This window comes from Tasmannia lanceolata, unplaced genomic scaffold (genome assembly GCF_043159265.1).
Source record: "Tasmannia lanceolata isolate RefF3 unplaced genomic scaffold, GAP_Taslan_0.1 ptg000006l, whole genome shotgun sequence".
NCBI lineage: Eukaryota > Viridiplantae > Streptophyta > Magnoliopsida > Canellales > Winteraceae > Tasmannia > Tasmannia lanceolata.
This window is the reverse complement of record NW_027518683.1, coordinates 4314500-4334302: the sequence shown is the minus strand read 5'-3', so window position 1 is coordinate 4334302 and position 19803 is coordinate 4314500. Positions and strand designations below refer to the sequence as shown.

General features: G+C 39.4%; 2 protein-coding genes across 9 annotated transcripts; both read right to left on the bottom strand.

Annotated features, from left to right (window-relative positions):
* Positions 1–1498: 1498 nt before the first annotated feature.
* LOC143879339 (WAT1-related protein At3g28050-like) lies at positions 1499–14766 on the bottom strand. Of its 8 annotated transcripts, none has more exons than XM_077381686.1 (7): positions 14440–14766; positions 14218–14280; positions 13132–13245; positions 10537–10783; positions 10286–10444; positions 10052–10203; positions 1499–1784 (listed from the first exon to the last, which is right to left on the bottom strand). In XM_077381686.1, exons 1-7 carry the CDS (start codon positions 14538–14540, stop codon positions 1628–1630), a joined length of 993 nt encoding a protein of 330 aa, XP_077237801.1. In that variant the 5' UTR covers positions 14541–14766; the 3' UTR covers positions 1499–1627. The 8 variants fall into 8 exon arrangements, with proteins under 8 accessions (XP_077237801.1, XP_077237803.1, XP_077237798.1 ...); XM_077381688.1 differs by having other exon boundaries at positions 14223–14280; positions 14440–14765; XM_077381683.1 differs by having other exon boundaries at positions 14362–14762.
* Positions 14767–16256: 1490 nt separating this feature from the next.
* LOC143879338 (WAT1-related protein At5g40240-like) lies at positions 16257–19374 on the bottom strand. Its single transcript, XM_077381682.1, has 7 exons — positions 19019–19374; positions 18863–18925; positions 18581–18694; positions 17543–17801; positions 17292–17450; positions 17058–17209; positions 16257–16629 (listed from the first exon to the last, which is right to left on the bottom strand). Exons 1-7 carry the CDS (start codon positions 19198–19200, stop codon positions 16479–16481), a joined length of 1080 nt encoding a protein of 359 aa, XP_077237797.1. The 5' UTR covers positions 19201–19374; the 3' UTR covers positions 16257–16478.
* Between the last annotated feature and the right edge of the window lie 429 nt (positions 19375–19803).

The window sequence follows — 19803 nt, the reverse complement described above, 5'->3', positions numbered from 1 at the left end:
TTGAACCGAACCAAACTGAACCGGTCAAAACCGGTTCACGGTTTATCTGTATTTTACCTATAAGTAATGGGCAGTCATAAACTGAAAAAGGCATAATGGATTAATATTGGGCGAACCGTTTGATTTTGGGGATAATGGACAACTTTGGACCGTTTGATTTTGGGGATAATGGACAACTTTGGACCGTTTGATGTTGAATGGCAAAAAATACTAAAAAGATTCGGTTCGGTTTTCATATCAATTGCCGGTTCGGTTCGGTTTTGCGGATTAATATTTTCTGAACCGTGAACCGAACCGATTGAATCGGTTTTGTGAAAATCATAACCGCGACCGAACCGGTAGATATAAAAAACCGAACCGAACCGAATGGCCCGGTTCGGTTCGGTTTATCGGTTTGAGTGGTTTTGTTGTGGGGCCCTACTATTCTAGCAAAAGCCTTAGAAAATGTGATATGAACTAATTTTTACTTAGGAAAATTTTTTCGTGGTTGCCAAACATGCATTAAGTCATTTCAAATCTCAATTAGTGTGATGAACGTTAACCTTAGACCATCCTTGATCAATAGTGTTGATTCATCTTAGTGCGAATGACCAAACTGACGCTAGGATATTTGTGGTCACTCCACTAGAGACTAGAGAAATTATTCATGAGGTGGTGGAAGAGCATTGGTAAGGTTGCGGGAAGCAAAATGGTCCCACCATGGAAGGGAAAGTGCCATCGAACTTTATTTATTTTTGTTTCTTCCTACTCTTTGCGTCCTATCTAGCCTTTTAGTGTTTTTTCGGATTTTAAATTGCTAGGGCAAAACGAGAAGGCATGGCATGCGTTGAAATCAATATTATCCGTTGATAAGATGTTGATCAAGGGTGAGGATTGATCCCAAGAATTAGTGTCGACCACAGCTGATGTCAGGTCTTCTCTATGATAATTAAGGGGAAATGAGATATTTGCCCCATTTTCTTCCTTGGGCCATCCGATTGTAGTGTAAGAGCGGAGTTATAAATACACTAGAGGGGGTGGCCCGGGGAAGAAAAGGAGGCCAATATTACCACTTCCTTTGCATTTATTGCCGTGCAATTGCACATCCAACGTGTTTCAGGATCTAAAGGCACTGTAAAAGGATATAATGGTCATTTTAAAAAATTGTTGGCATGATGTTCTAGCCGTTGATACCTTCGTTTAGCAAAAAATATTGGCACAACCATTTTCCAAGTGCAAAATTGAGGGCAGTTGCTAATAGTAAGGGCATTTCTAAGATTACATTTTAAAAAATGAGGGGCTTCGTTATAGTTTCCAAATTTAATATGATACCGTTCCAATATAAAATGGTTGACACAGTGATTTTGCAAACGCAAAAATGAGGGTAGTTACTACACTAATGGCATTTTCAAGATTATGTAAAAATGAGGGGCTGAGTTAGAGTTTTGAAGTTTAGGAGATGCAGTTAAACTATTAAGGTTGATGGGTTTTTTCCCTTATAAAGGCACCCGTACGTATGTAACAAATATCTAACAGATGAACACTGGAGTGAGGAGCAAAGTATAACTCTCTACATACTTGTAGTTTTACATTTTGTAAAGAGTTGTAACCACACTTTCAGGACGCACTCAATGCATGAGTTAGTCTTCTACACTTCAATATTCTTCTTGATTTGTAAGAGTGGGGTCTTGATGGACGACTCCGATGAATCGACTACATTTTCTTTGCCCTTCATCTCCTCTTCTTTGCCCTGTCCCCACATTGCACCATAAAACCCTATGGCTATTATAATAGCTCCAATCACACTGCACAGAAAATTCACATTATAACCGCGGCCAAATTATTTTCTTTTAAAATAATATACCAAATGCTAATTTATTTTGAATTGATTTTTTAACAGAACCTTTGTATTCTATTCACTGAATTAGAGTTGATGCGAATGTAGCAAATGTTATGATAAATGTCTAGTAATTTATTTGTGACTGATCACCAGGGTATATTGTACACCCTACCATAATCTCAAAGATTGTGGAAATCTTCTCACCTCTTCGGTAGACTAACAAACCATGTAAATTTGAGTCCAATAATCAGTTTTGGACCCACAATCAGTTTTCAAAATCCAAAGACCGTGTTCGTTTGAGATTTTGACAACTGATTGTGGCTCCAAAACCACACCTCTCCCCCTACACACTCCACCACACAATAAAATAATCATAATGACAAAAGATATTACGGATGGATTCAAGTGCTCTGATTTTCTTCGAGCAATGGGATCTTCTTTTTCTCTTTCTTCTTGATTTTTTTAAGGGAAATGATATCCCCCCGGGAATGGTTTCCGTGAGCACGGCCTTTTAACGTTTTTGTTTGCCTTTAAAACTTAACGAGAATAACGTCAGGAAAATGATAAATGCGCCCCTTTTCATCACTTGGGACACCCAACTACAGTGTACGTGACAATCAAATCTGTTGAATCCTTTTGACGTGAAGTGCATTAGCCCCTCTTCAGTCATTGATACGATACACTGTTGCTGGGTGTCCCAAGTGATGAAAAGGTGCGCATCATTTCCCTAACATTAAAGAGGGGATTTTATCCATCAGGTGGCGAATATCATTTCCCTTTTCATCACTTGAATCTTTTCTTAATGTATTAAAGAGGGCCACTATAACCGGTGAAAACTATCAAGTTATTCTGACCTAGGATAATAAGTTCATGAACTTGCGGTAGACTTGATTTTACCAAGGATGATGAGAACGTGAACTCCCAACCATTTATGCATTGGAGAGACCATTTCTTATTTTGTGCTGAGGCTATTTATAAAGCACAGGCTGAAACAGTTGAAATTAAAGGATTCTTGCCGCTCATGCCTTTCGATTGCTTAGTTTAGCTAATCCACTAATCATGAATCTCTTGTTGGCTTTGTTCCAGTTCATTAGTCCCGGGGGGATGGAATCCTCCTAACATAGTTATCAGTACTGAACAACCGAGTTCTCGGTATGTCTCTTAGCGTAGTGGAATTTGTATGGAGGGAATCTCTTAAAGTTAGCCGTATGCCTTTGTGGGCGGAATTTATTTTTTCTTTTTCCTTTTTTTTTTTTTTTGGGGGGGGTGGGGGTGGGTGGCGCAATATCGTTTCTCTTTTTTAAGCTACCATCAAAAGTGGCAGCCACCTGTGTTGGGGTTGACAAAGACAGACGCTAGTGGTGGTAGGGTTGAACAAGACATAGTTTCAATAAATCTTTGATATTTTAAGTAGGAATTTGCTAGTTTAAAAGTTGTAATGCCATATGAAACAACCAATTACTCCAAAAGCTTAAACCTTTGGAGATGGCATCCATTTAATCTTTTATACTTTAACACTCACAGTGAATTTGTAAAAAAAAAAATATTTGGTTTTATTTGAAGAAGAAACGTAAAATGACTAAATGAGAAGAAATTATACGACCACGCAGGTAGCAGAAAAATCTAGTATGGGTCTCAAACACATATGGAGAGAGAGAGAGAGAGAGAGAGAGAGAGAGAGAGAGAGAGAGAGAGAGAGAGAGAGAGAGAGAGAGATGACACCCATGATGGCTGCAATGGCAATTACCAATGGAGAGAAGAAGGCCACAAAAAGAGGACCCTTCTTCTGTATGCACCATAGTATAACAAGGCCTGGAATCATAGTCCCGAAAACTGATAAATTTATGATTTTTCACTAAACTTGGATGATTTACAATAGAGCTCAAGGTGTGCTTATATTGAGCACATACATGATAAACATAGAAAGAGATCAAGCAGACTATGGAAAGAGATAATGATGGAATATTCTAATCTAATCTACTCACTAATTAAATCTAGCTGCCTATTCTAGTGGATTGCCTCATCAACCAACTTGCCTAATCTTTCACAAGAAGATCTAACGGTGAGATCTACACCTAATCTAACGGTGGATCTCACATATTCTAACCTACAAAAAAACCATCCTGATGTTAAATCCAATCATTATTTTCAGGCATTGCAAAATGTGGTTTGGTTTGTTGTTTACTTACTACAAGTACAATGGACACAAGCTCCATATCTAGAGTCAATTTCCAGGCCCCTTGGCTCTCTTTCTGCAAGTAAAGAAGCAAGTAAAAAATACTATCACCATTCTTGCTGGATAGACTTTAAGAGTTTGTGCCTGAAAATAAAGGAATCCATGTTAGTATATATGTTATTATATTTTGGGGTGGGTTCTCTTTAATTTCTATGTGGGTTTTGAATGAAAGATTTACCTGGAAAATATTCGATATTGAAGAAGATAAATAGGCAGCTGCAAGAAGAAAGGCCCTAAGAACCCAATTCTCTTCTTTGAAAGAATAAAGAGGAGATTGCTCTGAGAGAAAGTGATGATTATCAGAGGAGGACAAAGGCCACCAAGGCCTGACCGGTGGACCCTTGTAGAAAGTGATTACCATTGCTCCTGAAATGGATACCAAGGCTCCCAATACTTCTGCTTGGGTGCTTGGGCTTCCTATATCTGACTTTTCAAGCCTGTCATATAGAGTCAATCAACTGAGACAAACCACTCGGTGAATAAAACTCATTCACGATATAACCAAGCACACAAGTTTTCTTTCAAATTTTTTTTTTTTTTTTTGCTAACGATAGATTCATTAAACATCTAGCCCTCCTCAGACCCCGTAGACCCCGTAATGGCGGGAGCCTTGTGCATTGGGCCGCCCTTTTTTTTTTTGATAGATTCATTTAACATAATTTTGAGTCAAATAATCACTTTTGGTCTCACAATCGGTTGTTAAAATCCAAAATTGGCATGGCCCAAGCAATTCAGTGAGGTATGCCAAAGCAAATGATTGCATGGATTTATTTATTTTATTATTTTTGAAGGCCTTGTTTGTTTTGGATTTTGAGAACTTGGACACAAATTTAAAGGTAGTTTTGAGTCAAACAATCAGGATTCACTAGATGGGCCTGTCCATGGGTGAAATGGTGGACCCCACGCCATCAAAATATGAGGTGTAAAATGGTGGGCCCCACCCTAATGTGCTTGTGTAGAGACGGTGGTCCTCACCCATCAAAAACATCAGGGGAAGTAATATATTCACCCTTTTTTTCTTGGGACAGCCCCTCTAGTGTATTTTACGCTACTGGAGGCTGTTCCAAGTAAGAAAAGGGGAAATATACCATTTCCCAAATCAGGGGTAAATAGTGGTCCCCACCCAATGCTAGGTTAGGTAGGGACAGTGGGCCCTACCCATCAAAACTTAAATTTTAAAATGGCAGGCCCCACCCTATAAAAAAGCATGAGGTGTAAAGTGCTGTCCCATCCCATCAATAACATGAGGTGTAAAATGGTGGGCCCACCCATGCTTAGGCACGGTTATAAATTGTTTGATCCCAACCCATAATCGTATCCTTACCACTTAGGGGTGGACATGGTTCGGTTCGGTTCGGTTTTGGGGTATACCCAGAACCGAACCATATATAATCGGTTCCCTGAAATTGGAACCAGAACCGACCAATATATGTTTGGACCCTAACCGAACCAGAACCATATATAATCGGTTCGGTTCTGGGTTTACCCGACCTTCACCAAATGTAGATATTTTGCCTAAATGTATTTATAATCGGTTCGGTCCTGTTTATATATGAACAACAAAGACTAAAATGCACGAATTTGGAATAATCAGGCACAAATTTGCACAAATTTGGGCAATGCAAAAATTATATATGACCTACAAACATGCACAAATTTGGAATAATCAAGCACAAATTTGGAGGGTGAATTAAAGGCAAAGCAACACGTTAAAGAGGGGTGAATTAAAAGGAGGTGGGGTGATTTTATCAAGCGATGATGCATTGGGTTTTAAGGTGAGGGTCGGTTCTCGGTTCCGGGATCTCAAACCCAGAACCGAACCGAATTTCCATCGGTTCCAGAATATCAGAACTGGAACCGAACCATATAAATATGGAACCGAACCGAACCGAACCATATGTGCCGGTTCGGTTCAGTTCAGAACCATGTCCACCCCTATTACCAGTTGTTAAAAAGGAAAAAGAAAAATGACTGCTTATTATCTTGCCAGTGGATGCAAATGTACTGTTGCAACTTGCAAGCGCCTTGCATCGGTTGGCCACAATCCACGATCAGGCCCCTCGGGGGTGGGTCACACTTTACCGAACATGCACCAATATATGGGTCCTCATGGTGCTTCCTCGGAAGAAGCAATCCACCCATCTTCAAGTTGCAGGCCGAGATTGACAATGGATCCAGCCTATCATGAACCATGAACTCTATCATGTCTGACCCACTTGCTGACATTGTGCAAAATGTATTTAATGGACAGATCTATGAATACCAACATTAACCTTAAGTCGAGCCAAGTGAAGTAGAGAACACCTTGATAGGATGATTCTAGGCTCTCGATCCAAGTGGTCATTAGTAATAAATTAAGGAGTGCCATTATCAAATAAGTATATGCGGACATTATTCCCCTCCCTTCTAGTATTCCAGGCCTATACTTTTTACTTTGTTGTTGTTGATCTCCTCACTCTCAGGGTTTTCCCTCTCTTTTAATAGATAACTTGAGTATGGTACCAACTAGGGGTGCAACTTTGGCCCTGTGAACCCTCACCCGCCCTGAGCCTGAACAGGCTCTAGACTGGATTTTCCAACCCTGAGGGTGCGCTTGGGTTCATTTTTTAGGCCATAACTCAGGGTCGGGTCGGGTTGGGCTAAGGGTTGATACAGCGGGCCAGCCTGACCCGGCCCTGTTTACACTTTATGAAGAAGATTTATATTTCCCGCAACAGGACTAAACTTCTTACACAGGTACTGTCTTATGAAGATGGGGCTAAACTCCATACATAGGTACTCTTTTATGAAGATATATATGTCTTTATGAAGATATATATTTCCCAGAGCAGTACCACGATTTCCCAAAAGCTGGCTTTTGCATGTGAGAGCAGCCACACAAATTGATTTTTTGGCAGATTGTGTTATTCATTTAATTCACCTGATGTGGTAGATTGTGGCTGTTCTCACATGCAAAAGCCAGCCGCAAAATGGTTTTCACCAGGGTCAATCAGGGCCAGCTCGGCCCGGCCCGGCCCAATCAGGGCAATCAAGGTGGGCACCGGCTGGGCTGAGCCCTGCAGGGCGAGCATTGGGTTGAGGTTTTTAGGCGCTGACTCAGGGTCAGGGCGAGTCAAGGCTAATATAATGGGATCTAGGGGTTGGGCTAGGGTTTTGAAAAGCCTGGTCCAACCTGACCCTGTTGCAACCTAGTACCAACAATAGCGTCATGTTGACAACTACTTGTCTTTATTTCAGTGTGAAGAGAAGCTACAATCTAAAGGCCTAAAGAGAGGACCCTTTGTACCAAGAGGCGGCCAAGGGATTGGTACTTGCCTTTATCTTAGTTTTTTAATTTTTTCCCAAAATAACAAAACTACCCCTCTTATACAATGTGGCATATAGTGATTTGCTCGGGTTCAGCTCTTGTTTAGGAAGCCTGTTTCCATCAGGGTTTTAAATTTCGATCGGATTTCGATCAACACCGAAACCGAAATTCCCGAAATGTACCAAATTTCGGCGAAATTTAAGATAAAATATTAATTTTTCATTACTTCACAAAATTTTGGCCGAAATTTCAAAAAACGTCATTTACAACACCCGTTACCGAATTTCGGCCGAATAAATTTCAGTTTCGGATAAAACCGAAATTTAAAACCTTGGTTTCCATAGCAACACTCTTTTAATAATATCCTCTTGAACCCGGAAAATTTAATTGAGCCTATAATTCCCAAAACTCTAATCTGAGAGAGATTAGCCTACAAAAATATCTGGACTGAAAAAGGCAAAGACACTCTAAAGGCATTACACAGGATATTATGGTCATTTTACAAAATGATTGGTATGATGCTCTCGGTGTTTACACCTTCATTTAGCAAAAAAATGTCGGCACAATCATTTTGCAAGCGCATAAATGAGAGTAGGCAAGGGCATTTCTAAGATTATGTAAAGATGAAGGGCTTAGTTATCGTTTCCAAATTTAGGATGCTGTTACCATATAAAAATGTTGGCACAATCATTTTTCAAGGGAAAAAAGAGGGTAGTTACGAACGTAAGGGCGTTTCCAAGATTATGTAAAAATGAGGGGCTGAGTTATAGTTTTTTAGTTTAGGATGACGCCATTAAAATATTAAAGTTGATGTGGGTTTTCCTAATAAAGACTCGAGTGTGTAAAAAATAGCTATAAGATGAACAGTGGAGACAATTGAGAGTTGTAACCACAATTCCAGAACATATGTAATGCATGAGTTAGTGTTAATTACAGGTTTCTACACTTCAATTTTATTTTTTAGTAAGAGTGGGGTCCTCGATGAATCCGATGAATGGACTACATGTTCTTTGCCTTTCATTTCCTCTTCTTTGGCCTGTCCCCATATTGCACCATAAAACCCAACGGAAATAAGAATTGCTCCAATCACACTGCACAAGAAATTCACACAATAATTGCGGCCAAATTATTTTCCTTTCACATGCTAATTTATTTTTAATTAAATTTTTTAACAGAAACATTGTATTCTATTTATTGAAATAGAGTTGATGCTAATGTAGCGATTGATATGATAAATGTAGGGGAGTGATAAATCGACTCCCATATATCTTAAATCGACTCCCCATGTTTCTATCTCTCTCCTCTTTCTCTCTCTGACCCAGAGGAGAGAGAAAGACACATAGGGAGTCAATTTAAGATATTTGGGAGTCGATTTATCACTGCCCTAAATGTATTGTAATCTACAAGTGACTGTTCACTAGGGTACTACTGTACACTCTACGCTAATCTCAAAGATTTTGGAATCTTCTCATCTCCTCCATATACAAGGCACACTGTCGAACCATGTAAAATTTGTGGTATCAAACGTAAATATGAGTCCAATAATCATTTTTGGACTCACAATCGGTTCTCAAAATCCAAAACAAACAGGGCCTTAGAGCATCTGCCTTGCAAATTTTGTGGTTTTAAAGTTAAATATGAGTCCAATAATCATTTTTAGACTCACAATCGGTTCTCAAAATCCAAAACAAACAGGGCCTTAGTGTTGAGGGTTCCACGTGAAAGCAAAAATAATCCCACATCTGAAAAGTCAATGGATCTGGATTTGCTTATAAGGGATGGGCACCCTCCCTCTAATAGCTAGCTTTTAGGCGTGAGTTCTACCCTGTTAAGAATCCCTACAAGGGGTATCAAAGCTAGGGCGTGGTAACCCCGGTTTGGCAGGAATGTCCATCGGGGAAGATCTCAGTAACCCCGATAATGCCTGCGATGACGGAATAATCCCTCAGGATAGATCTGGTAGTTCCCACGTTGCACCCGTGTGGATGGGCGAGATTGTCGACGTTGCTTCCACGTGGAGGGGGGGAGATTGTTGGGGGTTCCACGTGAAAGCAAAAATAGTCCCACATCGGAAAAGTCAATGGATGTGGATTTGCTTATAAGGAATGGGCACCCTCCCTCTAATAGCTAGCTTTTGGGGCGAGTTCTACCCTGTTAAGAGTCCCTACACTTACATCATCCAGTTTTCTTGAAATTCTTTATTAACTTGGGTGGCCCAAAATCAACTTCTAAGACTTAAGAAGCACATTCCAACTCATCAGGCTCAAGCCCGACAAAACAGTTTTTAAACATTGAACTACAAAGATAAAAAGTGTTCAAAGTAAATAAATTAAATTAAATTTGTGTGCCAATCAAATATTTAGGAGTGAATTAAACAACTAATTAAATGGATTTTAGATTAGCATGATTTTCTATTAATATATGCTCTGAAATGTTAGTTCTTGTAATAAATATGTAGTCATCTAGATAGAAGAATAATCTATTTAAGGTTAATATGAGCCATAGTTTCAATAAATTTAGATAGGGTTTGTAGATTGAAAAAAAATTGTTTTATTGGAAAAATATATGTAAAAATGAAGAGAAATTATACAAGCACCACCCCTGTAGATTATCACCGAGAAAGATGACACCCATGAGAGAGAGAGAGAGAGAGAGAGAGAGAGAGAGAGAGAGAGAGAGAGAGAGAGACCTTCCAAGATGGAGAGTATCAGCAAGGAAGATGACGCCCATGATGGCTGCAATGGTAATTCCCAAGGGAGAGAAGAAGGCCACAAAAAGAGGACCCTTCTTTTGTATGCACCATATTATAACAAGGCCTGGAATCACTCTCCCAAAAACTGCCTACAGAAAAGCCATCCTTATGTTAAGTCCTGACATTATTTTCAGGAATTCCAACATGTGGTTTGGTTTATTGTTTCCTTACTATAAGTACGATGGAGACAAGCTCTATATCAAGACTCAATTTCCAGGCACTCGGGTCTTTTTCCGCAATTAGAGTGACAACTGCGTTCAGAAGAGTAGTAAAGAAGCAAGTAAAAAATACGATCACGGTTCTTGCTGGATAGACTTCAAGAGTTTGTGCCTGAAAATACAGAAATCCATCTTAGTATTTATGTTATAATAAATTGGAGTGGGTTCTCTTTTATTTCTATGTGTGATTTGAATGAGATTTACCTGGAAAATATTTGATATTGAAGAAGATAAAAAACCAGCTGCAAGGAGAAGGGCCCCAAGAACCCAATTCTCTTCTTTCAAAGAATTAAGAGGAGATTGCTCTGAATGATCAGAGGAGGAAGAAGGCCACCAAAAACTGACTGGTGGGCCCTTGTAGAAAGTGATTACCATTGCCCCTGAAATGGATACCAAGGTTCCCAATACTTTTGCTTGGCTGCTTGGGCTTACCATATCTAGCTTTTCAAGTCTAAGACATATTATAGTCAATCAATTCAGGCAAACTATTATGAGAATAAAACCCATTCCTGATATATCTCTCATTTTTCTCTATAATAGATTCATTAAACATAATTCTGGGTCAAATAATCAATTTTGGACTCCCAATCAGTCGTCAAAATCCAAAACAGACAGGGTCTAAGTGTTTCACAGAGGTATGCCAAAGCAAATGATTGCATTGATTTATTTATTTTATTATTTTTGTGAAGGTCTTGTTTGCTTTGGGTTTTGAGAACTTGGACTCAAATTTAATTTTAACTTAATTTTGAATCCGATAATCAGTTTTGTAATCAAAATTGGTCTTCAAAATCCAAAACAAACAGGGCCCAAGTGTAAACTTAAAAGTTTAAAAATAAAAAAAAAGTAAAGGAAATGGTGAGTGCTTCCCAGTGAAAGGAGATTAGCCTTTGGTTGTGAAATGTATGAAACTTATTTTGCCAACCAAATAGAGTGATCAATTTTGAGCCGTGTAGGTCAGACAACAGTTTACCTGACTGATAAAAAGATAGAAAATTATGTAATAAAAACACACTAGAAAGATATTTATGCGTTGGAAAGAACTGCCGGAATGAATCAATTCAAGATAAATGTATGGTTTCCTAGTCAATGAATAAACCAACCAAATTTCAGCAAGATGCAAGACTAAGTAGATTGAAACATGTAGACAATAAAATAAGAAAAAAAAATAGAAAATAGGAGTTTGGTCCTTCCCTATTTTGTTTTCCGTCAAATGGTGTCGGATAGTGGGAGAAGAAGAGGATGTGAGGTGGGTCTTGAAGACCCTGTTTGATGACTCAGAGAAGGTGTTAAAGCCGCTGCCCCCGCATTAAAAATGACGAAAAAATGAAGAAAAGTGAAGAGATTGCTTGAAGAGAGAAGAGCTTGTTACTGTGATTTTTGTGTGGAATGTTGTTGTGCTTAGAGAGGACCTTGAGGGGTTTTTATAGAAGGAAAATGGGCAAAAAATAAAAAATAAAAAAATAGCCATTGTACGTCGCAGATCTTCTTCCTTGGTTGTGTGTATTGGCATGGGCGAAGATAAGGGTTCTTTCAGGGAAGAAATCGACCTTAAAATGACCGTTGAGAGAGGGAATCATGAGCAAAGCAAGGCTAACGTTTCCCACCATTTGACCGGTCTCTCTCTCTCTCTCTCTCTCTCTCTCTCTCTCTCTCTCTCTCCACACACACAACAGAAACCGTTGGTGGAATGGTGGGCCCATCTTTGAACAACGTAGGCCCTACCCATACCGAACCATAGGATAATCCAAAACGTCCATTTGATGAGCCATAAACGTAAATACGTTGCGTCCCAAAATATTATTTTCATAGGCTGATCCTAGCCCTCCGATCTAAATAAAAACTACATCTTATGCAACCTCTATAGATTGTAAGGTTGTGATCATCCTATGGAAATGATTTTTGGGGCACAACCTATTTACATTGTGGCCCATCAAATGGACGGCTCGATCATCCTATGGTGTAGACGGTACACTTCATTTTCAAAAATATGGGAGGGGCCTAAATTGGTATGAACCACACCATAGGATGATCCAAACCATGGACGGCTTGGATCATCCTATGTTGTGGACGGGCCTTAATGTTACATTACGACCAACTCCATAGAATGATCCAAACCATTCATTTGATGGGCCATAATGTAAATAGGTTGTGCCCCAAAAAATCATTTCCATAGGATGATCACAACCCTACAATCTATAGAGGTTGCATAAGATGTAGTTTCTAGTTAGATCGGAGGGCTAGGATCAGCCTATTTACGTTTATGGCCCATCAAATGGACGGTTTGGATTATCCTATGGTGTGGTATGGGCGGGGCCTACGTTGTTCAACGATGGGCCCACCATTCCACCAACGTTTCTGTTGGGCCCACCAACTATTCCTATTGTGTGTGGAGAGAGAGAGAGAGAGAGAGAGAGAGAGAGAGAGAGAGAGAGAGAGAGAGAGAGACCGGTCAAATGGTGGGAAAGTGACATATACGTTAAATCCTAACGTTGGGTTGGGGGGCGGGGGGATAACAGCGCCCTTTATTCATCTGAGAGTCAGAGCAATCCATCATAAAATTTCTCAGTTGCAACGTTATTGTCTGGTAGGAAATGCCTAATTTTAGGAGCTAAAATTATCAGAATAGAAGCAAACGACCAAAATTCTCCTTGATTAAGAAATCCCTAGAATCTCTCTCTCTCTCTCTCACAGGTAGGAAATTCTTAAAGGGACAGAACAAAAACTCCAATATGTTAAACATCCAAAGTAGGAGAGATATCAGTTTTTATGTTTTTTTTGAAGTAAAGGAAAGGGCAGAACCTGAAAATAACAGCAAGCATGAAGGTGAAAGCTGGGGTCAAGTTGCCTATTGCAGAGGCAAGAGTGGGAGAGCTGTAGTTGATGCCACTGGCCAGACAGTTCCCCATCACAGACCTGTAAAAAACTGAAAATTTTCATATAATTCCCTATTTATATTAATGCAAATTGTTCCTTTTGTGGTGTAGCATGGCAGTAACAAATTTTTTTTACTGCCACCCGATCCAATAATCAGCAAATTATTACTGCCATTTTTCCCCATACAAAAATGGCAGTAATAATTTGGTGATTATTGGATGAGCTGGCCGGATCACGAGGGCGAAACCATGTGGGCGTTTTCAGGTCCCATTGGAACCACAGACTCCAACACAGCGGAGATTTGAGAAGTGCATCATTGGCTAAGGCTTCTCAACCTGAACATTTTCTATAGGATGATAATGGAAGGTGACTCCCTCAATGTAATAAAATGGCTAAGAAAAGTCTCTCTCTCATCCTTGAAGGTTTGCACATGGGTTGATGAGATATTGGATCAGGTGGCGGGATCATCCATCTCTTTTCAGCATGTAAGAAGATCGGTAAATAGTGAGGCGGATTGGCTATCTAGGGAAGGGGTAGATAGGGTGTCTTTGGAGACCTTCGATTTTCTTTCATGTGACAATTGTTGGAAATTAATCTTGACCACTAGGTCTTGATCATCTATCAACTTGACTTTCTTGGGACTTAAGTTACTCACTTTTTTGGGACTTAAGTTACTACCATGTATCTTCTTCATATGGAAGTGTTTTTTAGTGAAATTTAAAGGGTTTTAAGTAGTAAAATAATTTAGGTTACTTTCTTTGTGTGTTCGGCATCCAGAGAACAATCTTCTTCTCTTGAAACTCATCTTCTCCCTCCAACCTAGTTGGTTTCATTCTAACAACAGTTTAGTCCGTGTCATTTTGTCCTTGTATTCTTTGTTGTTTTCTTGTATCATCTTGATCATCTAGATCGCCGGGGTGTTCCCCGGTCTTCCCTATTAATTTAATTCTTTACCATTAAAAATAAATAATTTGGTGATTAGGGGCAGTTTTGGTAGAAGAGTTTACAAACCCAACTAAGCCTAGGAGAAAAAATCTGCAGAGGAGATGTAAGGTGAGAGGAGGGCAGGCTTTTCTGCAAAGAGAAGAAAAATAAAAGAGTAAGTTAGTGGCGGGCGAGAGAGAGAGAGAGAGAGAGAGAGAGAGAGAGAGAGACCTTTGGAAGATGAAGGAAGGAAAGAGGATGATTGTGGAGAGCACAGTTACGTAGAAGACGAAGATCAAGTTACTCAACCCTCTTGACATGGCTGTTTTGGCTAGTGTTGACATGCCCATGTCTAGGCACTGCACCACCACCATCGCTACAAACGGCATCACCATCCCAAAGCTACCCATCTCTCTCTCTCTCTCTCTCTCTCTCTCTCTCTGTCTCTCGATATTTTTACGACATCAGATTCTTCAAAACTCTTTAAAAGGGCCTAGAAATATCAAGGATCAAATATTTGATCCAACAGCAGACCCCTGTTGGATCAAATATCAAGGATGATATCTCCCCAACCCCACCCACGCCTTTTGACGGTTTCTGTGAGTGGTTCACTGCTTGATGATAAATTCACCCCCTTAACGTTTTTTTTTGCCTTTAAAACTTGACGAATAACTTTATAGGGGGCAAATATCATTCCCCTTCTTTTTGTCCTTTGTGCCAACCGACAGTTCTTTTGGTCCTACAAAGGACTTTGTAAGCCCGTGGTTTTTAAACGCTAGCGAGAGAGAGAGAGAGAGAGAGAGAGAGAGATTGATTGAGATTGATTGTATATTTGCCCTATTTTTCTTCGCTGAGGCATCTCTTATCGTCTAAAAGGAGTAGTCATAAAGAGACAACAGAGTGGTGGCCCAGGTAAGAAATGGGGGCGAATATATCACTTCCCTCGTAAAACATAAAACATTACTTATACTATAAAAAAGCTGAATTTTCTTAGAAACAGGGAAAAATGCTGAAATAATTATCAGCAGCTTTAAGCGTGCTGAGCAATCATGAAAATCTTTTCCTGAAAATTTTCATTGAAAAATGGTTCTTCAAGGTGTGTTAATGCCTTCTTTCAGGAAAAAATTATTTCAGCTAAAACTTTCCTAGCAAAATGTCTAAAAAAGTTTGATCTCAAATAATTTTTACCTAAAAATATGGGTAGAGACCAACCTTGGAAAAATTATTTTCTAATGAAAAAATTCATGGTTGCCAAATATGCGCTGAATCATCTCAAATCTCATTTGGTGTGATGAACATTAACCTTAGATCACCTTTGATCAATGGTGGAGATTCATCTCAGTGCAAAGACCAAACTGCCTCTAGATTTTGCCGACATCAATTTCCACATGTCATGCCTTGTCGTAGTAGTTGGCCTACCCCTTGACATTTGATCCAAAAGCAGCTCCTCAAAAAGCTCAAAAGGTGAGCTGCTGTTGGATCAAATATCAAGGGTAGCCCTACCGTATTGTTGTAAACCCTTACACCATATAAATCTCAGCTATTTAGTCCACATGAAAAAGGGGAAAATGTACATATGAAGCAATAATACTGATTGATTCACCCCCCACTTTCCATTCCATGGGGCCACTTTTCTACCCACCCAAATATCCTCTCCTCTTGCTTCGATGCAAAGATAAAAATGTAGTTAAATCCATCACTCTCTGCTTTGCTTTTTTTTTTCTTTGATGAGTAAGCTAGGGTTAGGCAAGACCCCCACCAGATATCATTAAAAAAGAAAATAATTACAATCTACTGGGGCTCAAAAGCCAACAAACTGGGAACATGCTCCCACACAAAACAAAAATAACAAGTTGTCATAATAGTGAAATCAATCGCCCAATAGAGACCGCACCAAATCAAGAGAACCTTGCCCATGAGAAGAATTACAACCGAGTGTATATGGCTCCCATAGAGTCCAAAGCCATGAGGTCAAGAAGGAGGGGTGGAACAGATTCAGAGTTCAGGTCATCTCCATTAACAACACAATCTGGCTTGGATAAGAAATCTGCAACAGAGTTAGCTTCACACCAAATGTGACTTATGCACCATGAATTTGTCTCAGCCAAACAAGTATCACTCTCTCCTTTAGCATGGGAAGAAAACCCATCAAATATTATATACTGCTAATAATTGCGCGACAATGTTTTGATAATAAGACAAACTGGCCTTGTTTTTTCTTCCTTAATTGGCTTGCCTATAGTTTTTTGGGAATTGTAATAGCCTTAAACAGTTGACACAATTAGGAGATCTAACTACAACTGTAAAACACGATTAATGCATCAGTTAATGTTAATTACAGGATATTTCTACACTTCGATCTTGCTTTCCAAGAGTGGGGCCTTCTGCATGGACGACTGAGATGAATCGACTATATTTTCTTTTCCCTTTATGTCCTCTTTGGCTTGTCCCCACATTGCGCCATAAAACCCAACAACTATTATTATTGCTCCAATCACACTGCACAGAAAATTTACATAAAACCACGGCGAAATTATTTTCCATTCAAATAGCCTTCGCTATTCAGAGAAGGCATTGAGATTGAGCAAGAGAGAGCAGCCACAATGGCTCATTTTTCAACAGGTTTTCTTATTGATTTAATTCATCACATGTGGCTGCTCTCTCATAAAAGGTTGTCAAATCCTTCCATCTTATTCAGTCCCTTTCTTTATTTTCAACATGGAATCCCATTTTTTCCTTATTTTTTTGAAGTAAAGTTACCATAAAAAGAAGAGCACTGCTAGCAAAACGGAATGGGGAAAAAAAAGGTAAACTGGGATTGAACATCCGACCTCCTGGTTGAAGAATAGAGCCTTAACTATTGAGCTAGAGGCTCGGTCCCAATTAATTAAATTTTAAATTAAACACGAGAGAGAGAGAGAGAGGACCTTCCAAGATGGAGAGTATCACCAAGGAAGATGGCACCCATGATGGCTGCAATGGCAATTCCCAAGGGAGAGAATAAGGCCACAAAAAGTGGACCCTTCTTCTGTATGCACCATAGTGTAATAAGGCCTGGAATCACACTCCCGAAAACTGCCTACATAAAAGCCATATTTATGTTACATCCTGTCATTATTATCAGGAATTCCAAATTGTTGTTAAGTTTTCTGTTTACTTACTACAGATACAATGGAGATTAGGTCTATATCAAGACTCAATTTCCAGGCAATAAGGTCTCTCTCTGCAATTAGAGTGACCACTGCAGTCTGAAGAGTAGTAAAGAAGCAAATAAAAAATACGATCACCATTCGTTCTGGGTAGACTTTAAGAGTTTGTGCCTGAAAATAAAGGAATCCGTGTTAGTATTTATGTTATTGTATTTTGGGGTGGGTTCTCTTTAATTTCTATGTGGGTTTTGAATTAGATTTACCTGGAAAATATTCGATATTGAAGCAGATAAAAAAGCAGCTGCAAGGAGAAGGGCCCCAAGAACCCAATTCTCTTCTTTCAAAGAATAAAGAGGAGAATGCTCTGGGATAAAGTGATGATTATCAGAGGAGGACAAAGGCCACCAAGGCCTGACAGGTGGACCCTTGTAGAAAGTGATTACCATTGCTCCTGAAATGGATACCAAGGCTCCCAATACTTTTGCTTGACTGCTTGGTCTTCTCATATCTACTTGTTCAAGCCTAAGCCATATAGATTCAATCAACTGAGTTAAACCACTGAGAGAAGTCTCTTTATCATATAACCATGCCACCAATTTTTTTTTCCTTTTTTCGATTCGCTAATGACAGATTCAATAGAAATAAGAAACCCACATTAGCTTTCTTGTACGTTCTCCTTTTCTTGTTGGCTAGCTAAGTGATTCCGTGAGGTAAGCAAAATCAAAGGATTGCATTCATTCATTTTTTTAATTAATTCTGTTACGAAAGATCAGCAAATTTGTAGGAAAGCCCAGCTCAGGGGAATGAATTTATGAATCTCAGAGCAATACCCATCATAAATTTTCTCAGTAGCTAGGACTTTACCATCGTACCTTTCTTTTTCCTTTTTTTTCGTTCTTTGCTAGGTTAGGCTTTTACTTGAGTTTTAGAAAGAAAAGGTAAATGAAAAAAAAAATCACTATAATTGTTTCCAAAATTCTTTTACTAGATACAACTGCCTCACATTCATCTTCATTGATTTGTAGAAATGTAACCAGAAAAAAAAAAAAAAAAAACCCACATCAACTTCTTCTTAGGAGCCAAAATCTTCAGAATAGATGCAAACTTCCACAGTTCTCTTTGATTAACCAAGAAATCCATTAAAATGAGTAAAATCTCTCTCTCTCTCTCTCTCTCTCTCTCTCTCTCTGTAGGAAATTCTTTGGAAGTGACAGAATAGAAAATCCAACATACTGAACTCCCAAAATGGGAGAGATCAGTTTTTATATATGTTTTTGGATGAGGAAAGGGAAGGGCAGAACCTGAATATAACAACCAACACAAAGGTGAAAGCTGGGGTCAAGTTGCCCATTGCAGACCCAAGAGTGGGAGAGCTGTAATTAGTCCCACTGGCCGCACAGTTCAGCATCACAGACCTGTAAAAAAAAAAAAAAAAAAATTAAAAGCAAATCTTCGCATAATTTCTTTCCCAAGAGTGATGAACTCTTGGTGAATAATTAAAATCTTGTAAATTTTTGTGAAGAAGTAGCATCGTTGTGATAATTTGGTAAGTAGGGGCTGTTTTGGTAGAAGAGATAACAAACCCAGCTATGCCTAGGAAGAAAAATCTGCAGAGAAGTGGGAAGGTGAGAGGAAGGCGATCTTTTCTGCAAAGGACAAGAAAAATACAAGTGTGAAGTTAGTGGCTATTTGTGTTATTTCAGAGAGAGAGAGAGAGAGAGAGAGAGAGAGAGAGAGACCTTTGGAAGATGAAGGCAGAAGGAAAGAGAAAGATTGTGGCAAGGGCATTAGAGTAGAGGACGAGGATGAAGTGACTCAACCCTCTGGACATGGCTGCTTTGATTAGTGTTGCCACCCCCATCAATAGGCACTGCAACACCACCATGGCTACAAACGGCATCACGACCTCAAAACTCACCATCTCTCTCTCTCTCTCTCTCTCTCTCTCTCTCTCTCTCTCTCAAATAGTTTCTCAACTGATATTTAGGAGCTATGATCTCTTAAGACACTTATGGCACTGCCGGGATCAATTCCAACCGGTACTTTCTGGGTCCTACAAAGGACATGCTGGTGTTTTATAAACGCTAGCGTACAAGTGGAGAGAGAGAGAGGGGGGGGGGGGGGGGAGGGGGGGAGGGGGTGTTGGGGTTTGAACATTGCCACAAAACTGGCGCCTTCTATAATATAATAGCAGCTGATTATATAAGGAGCAATGATAGATACAAGGGAGCCCTTGCATAAAGAGCCAAAAAAAAGGGCTTTGGATTGGATCCACATCATCAAATGTGACTAATTTTACTAATTTTTGGGCTCATTATGCAAGGGCTCCCTTGTATCTATCATTGCTCTTATATAAGATATATAATTAAAAGGATAGTTGTAAATACATGAAGGGATTAATTATCACCTAATGTACTTATAATTGTAAGGAAAACACTTTCAAAACGGGGCATCATTTTGAGAAAAATGCTTGATGAAGGGAGCCCTTGCAAAAAATGAGATGAAAGGGCTCCCCCATTGGCTC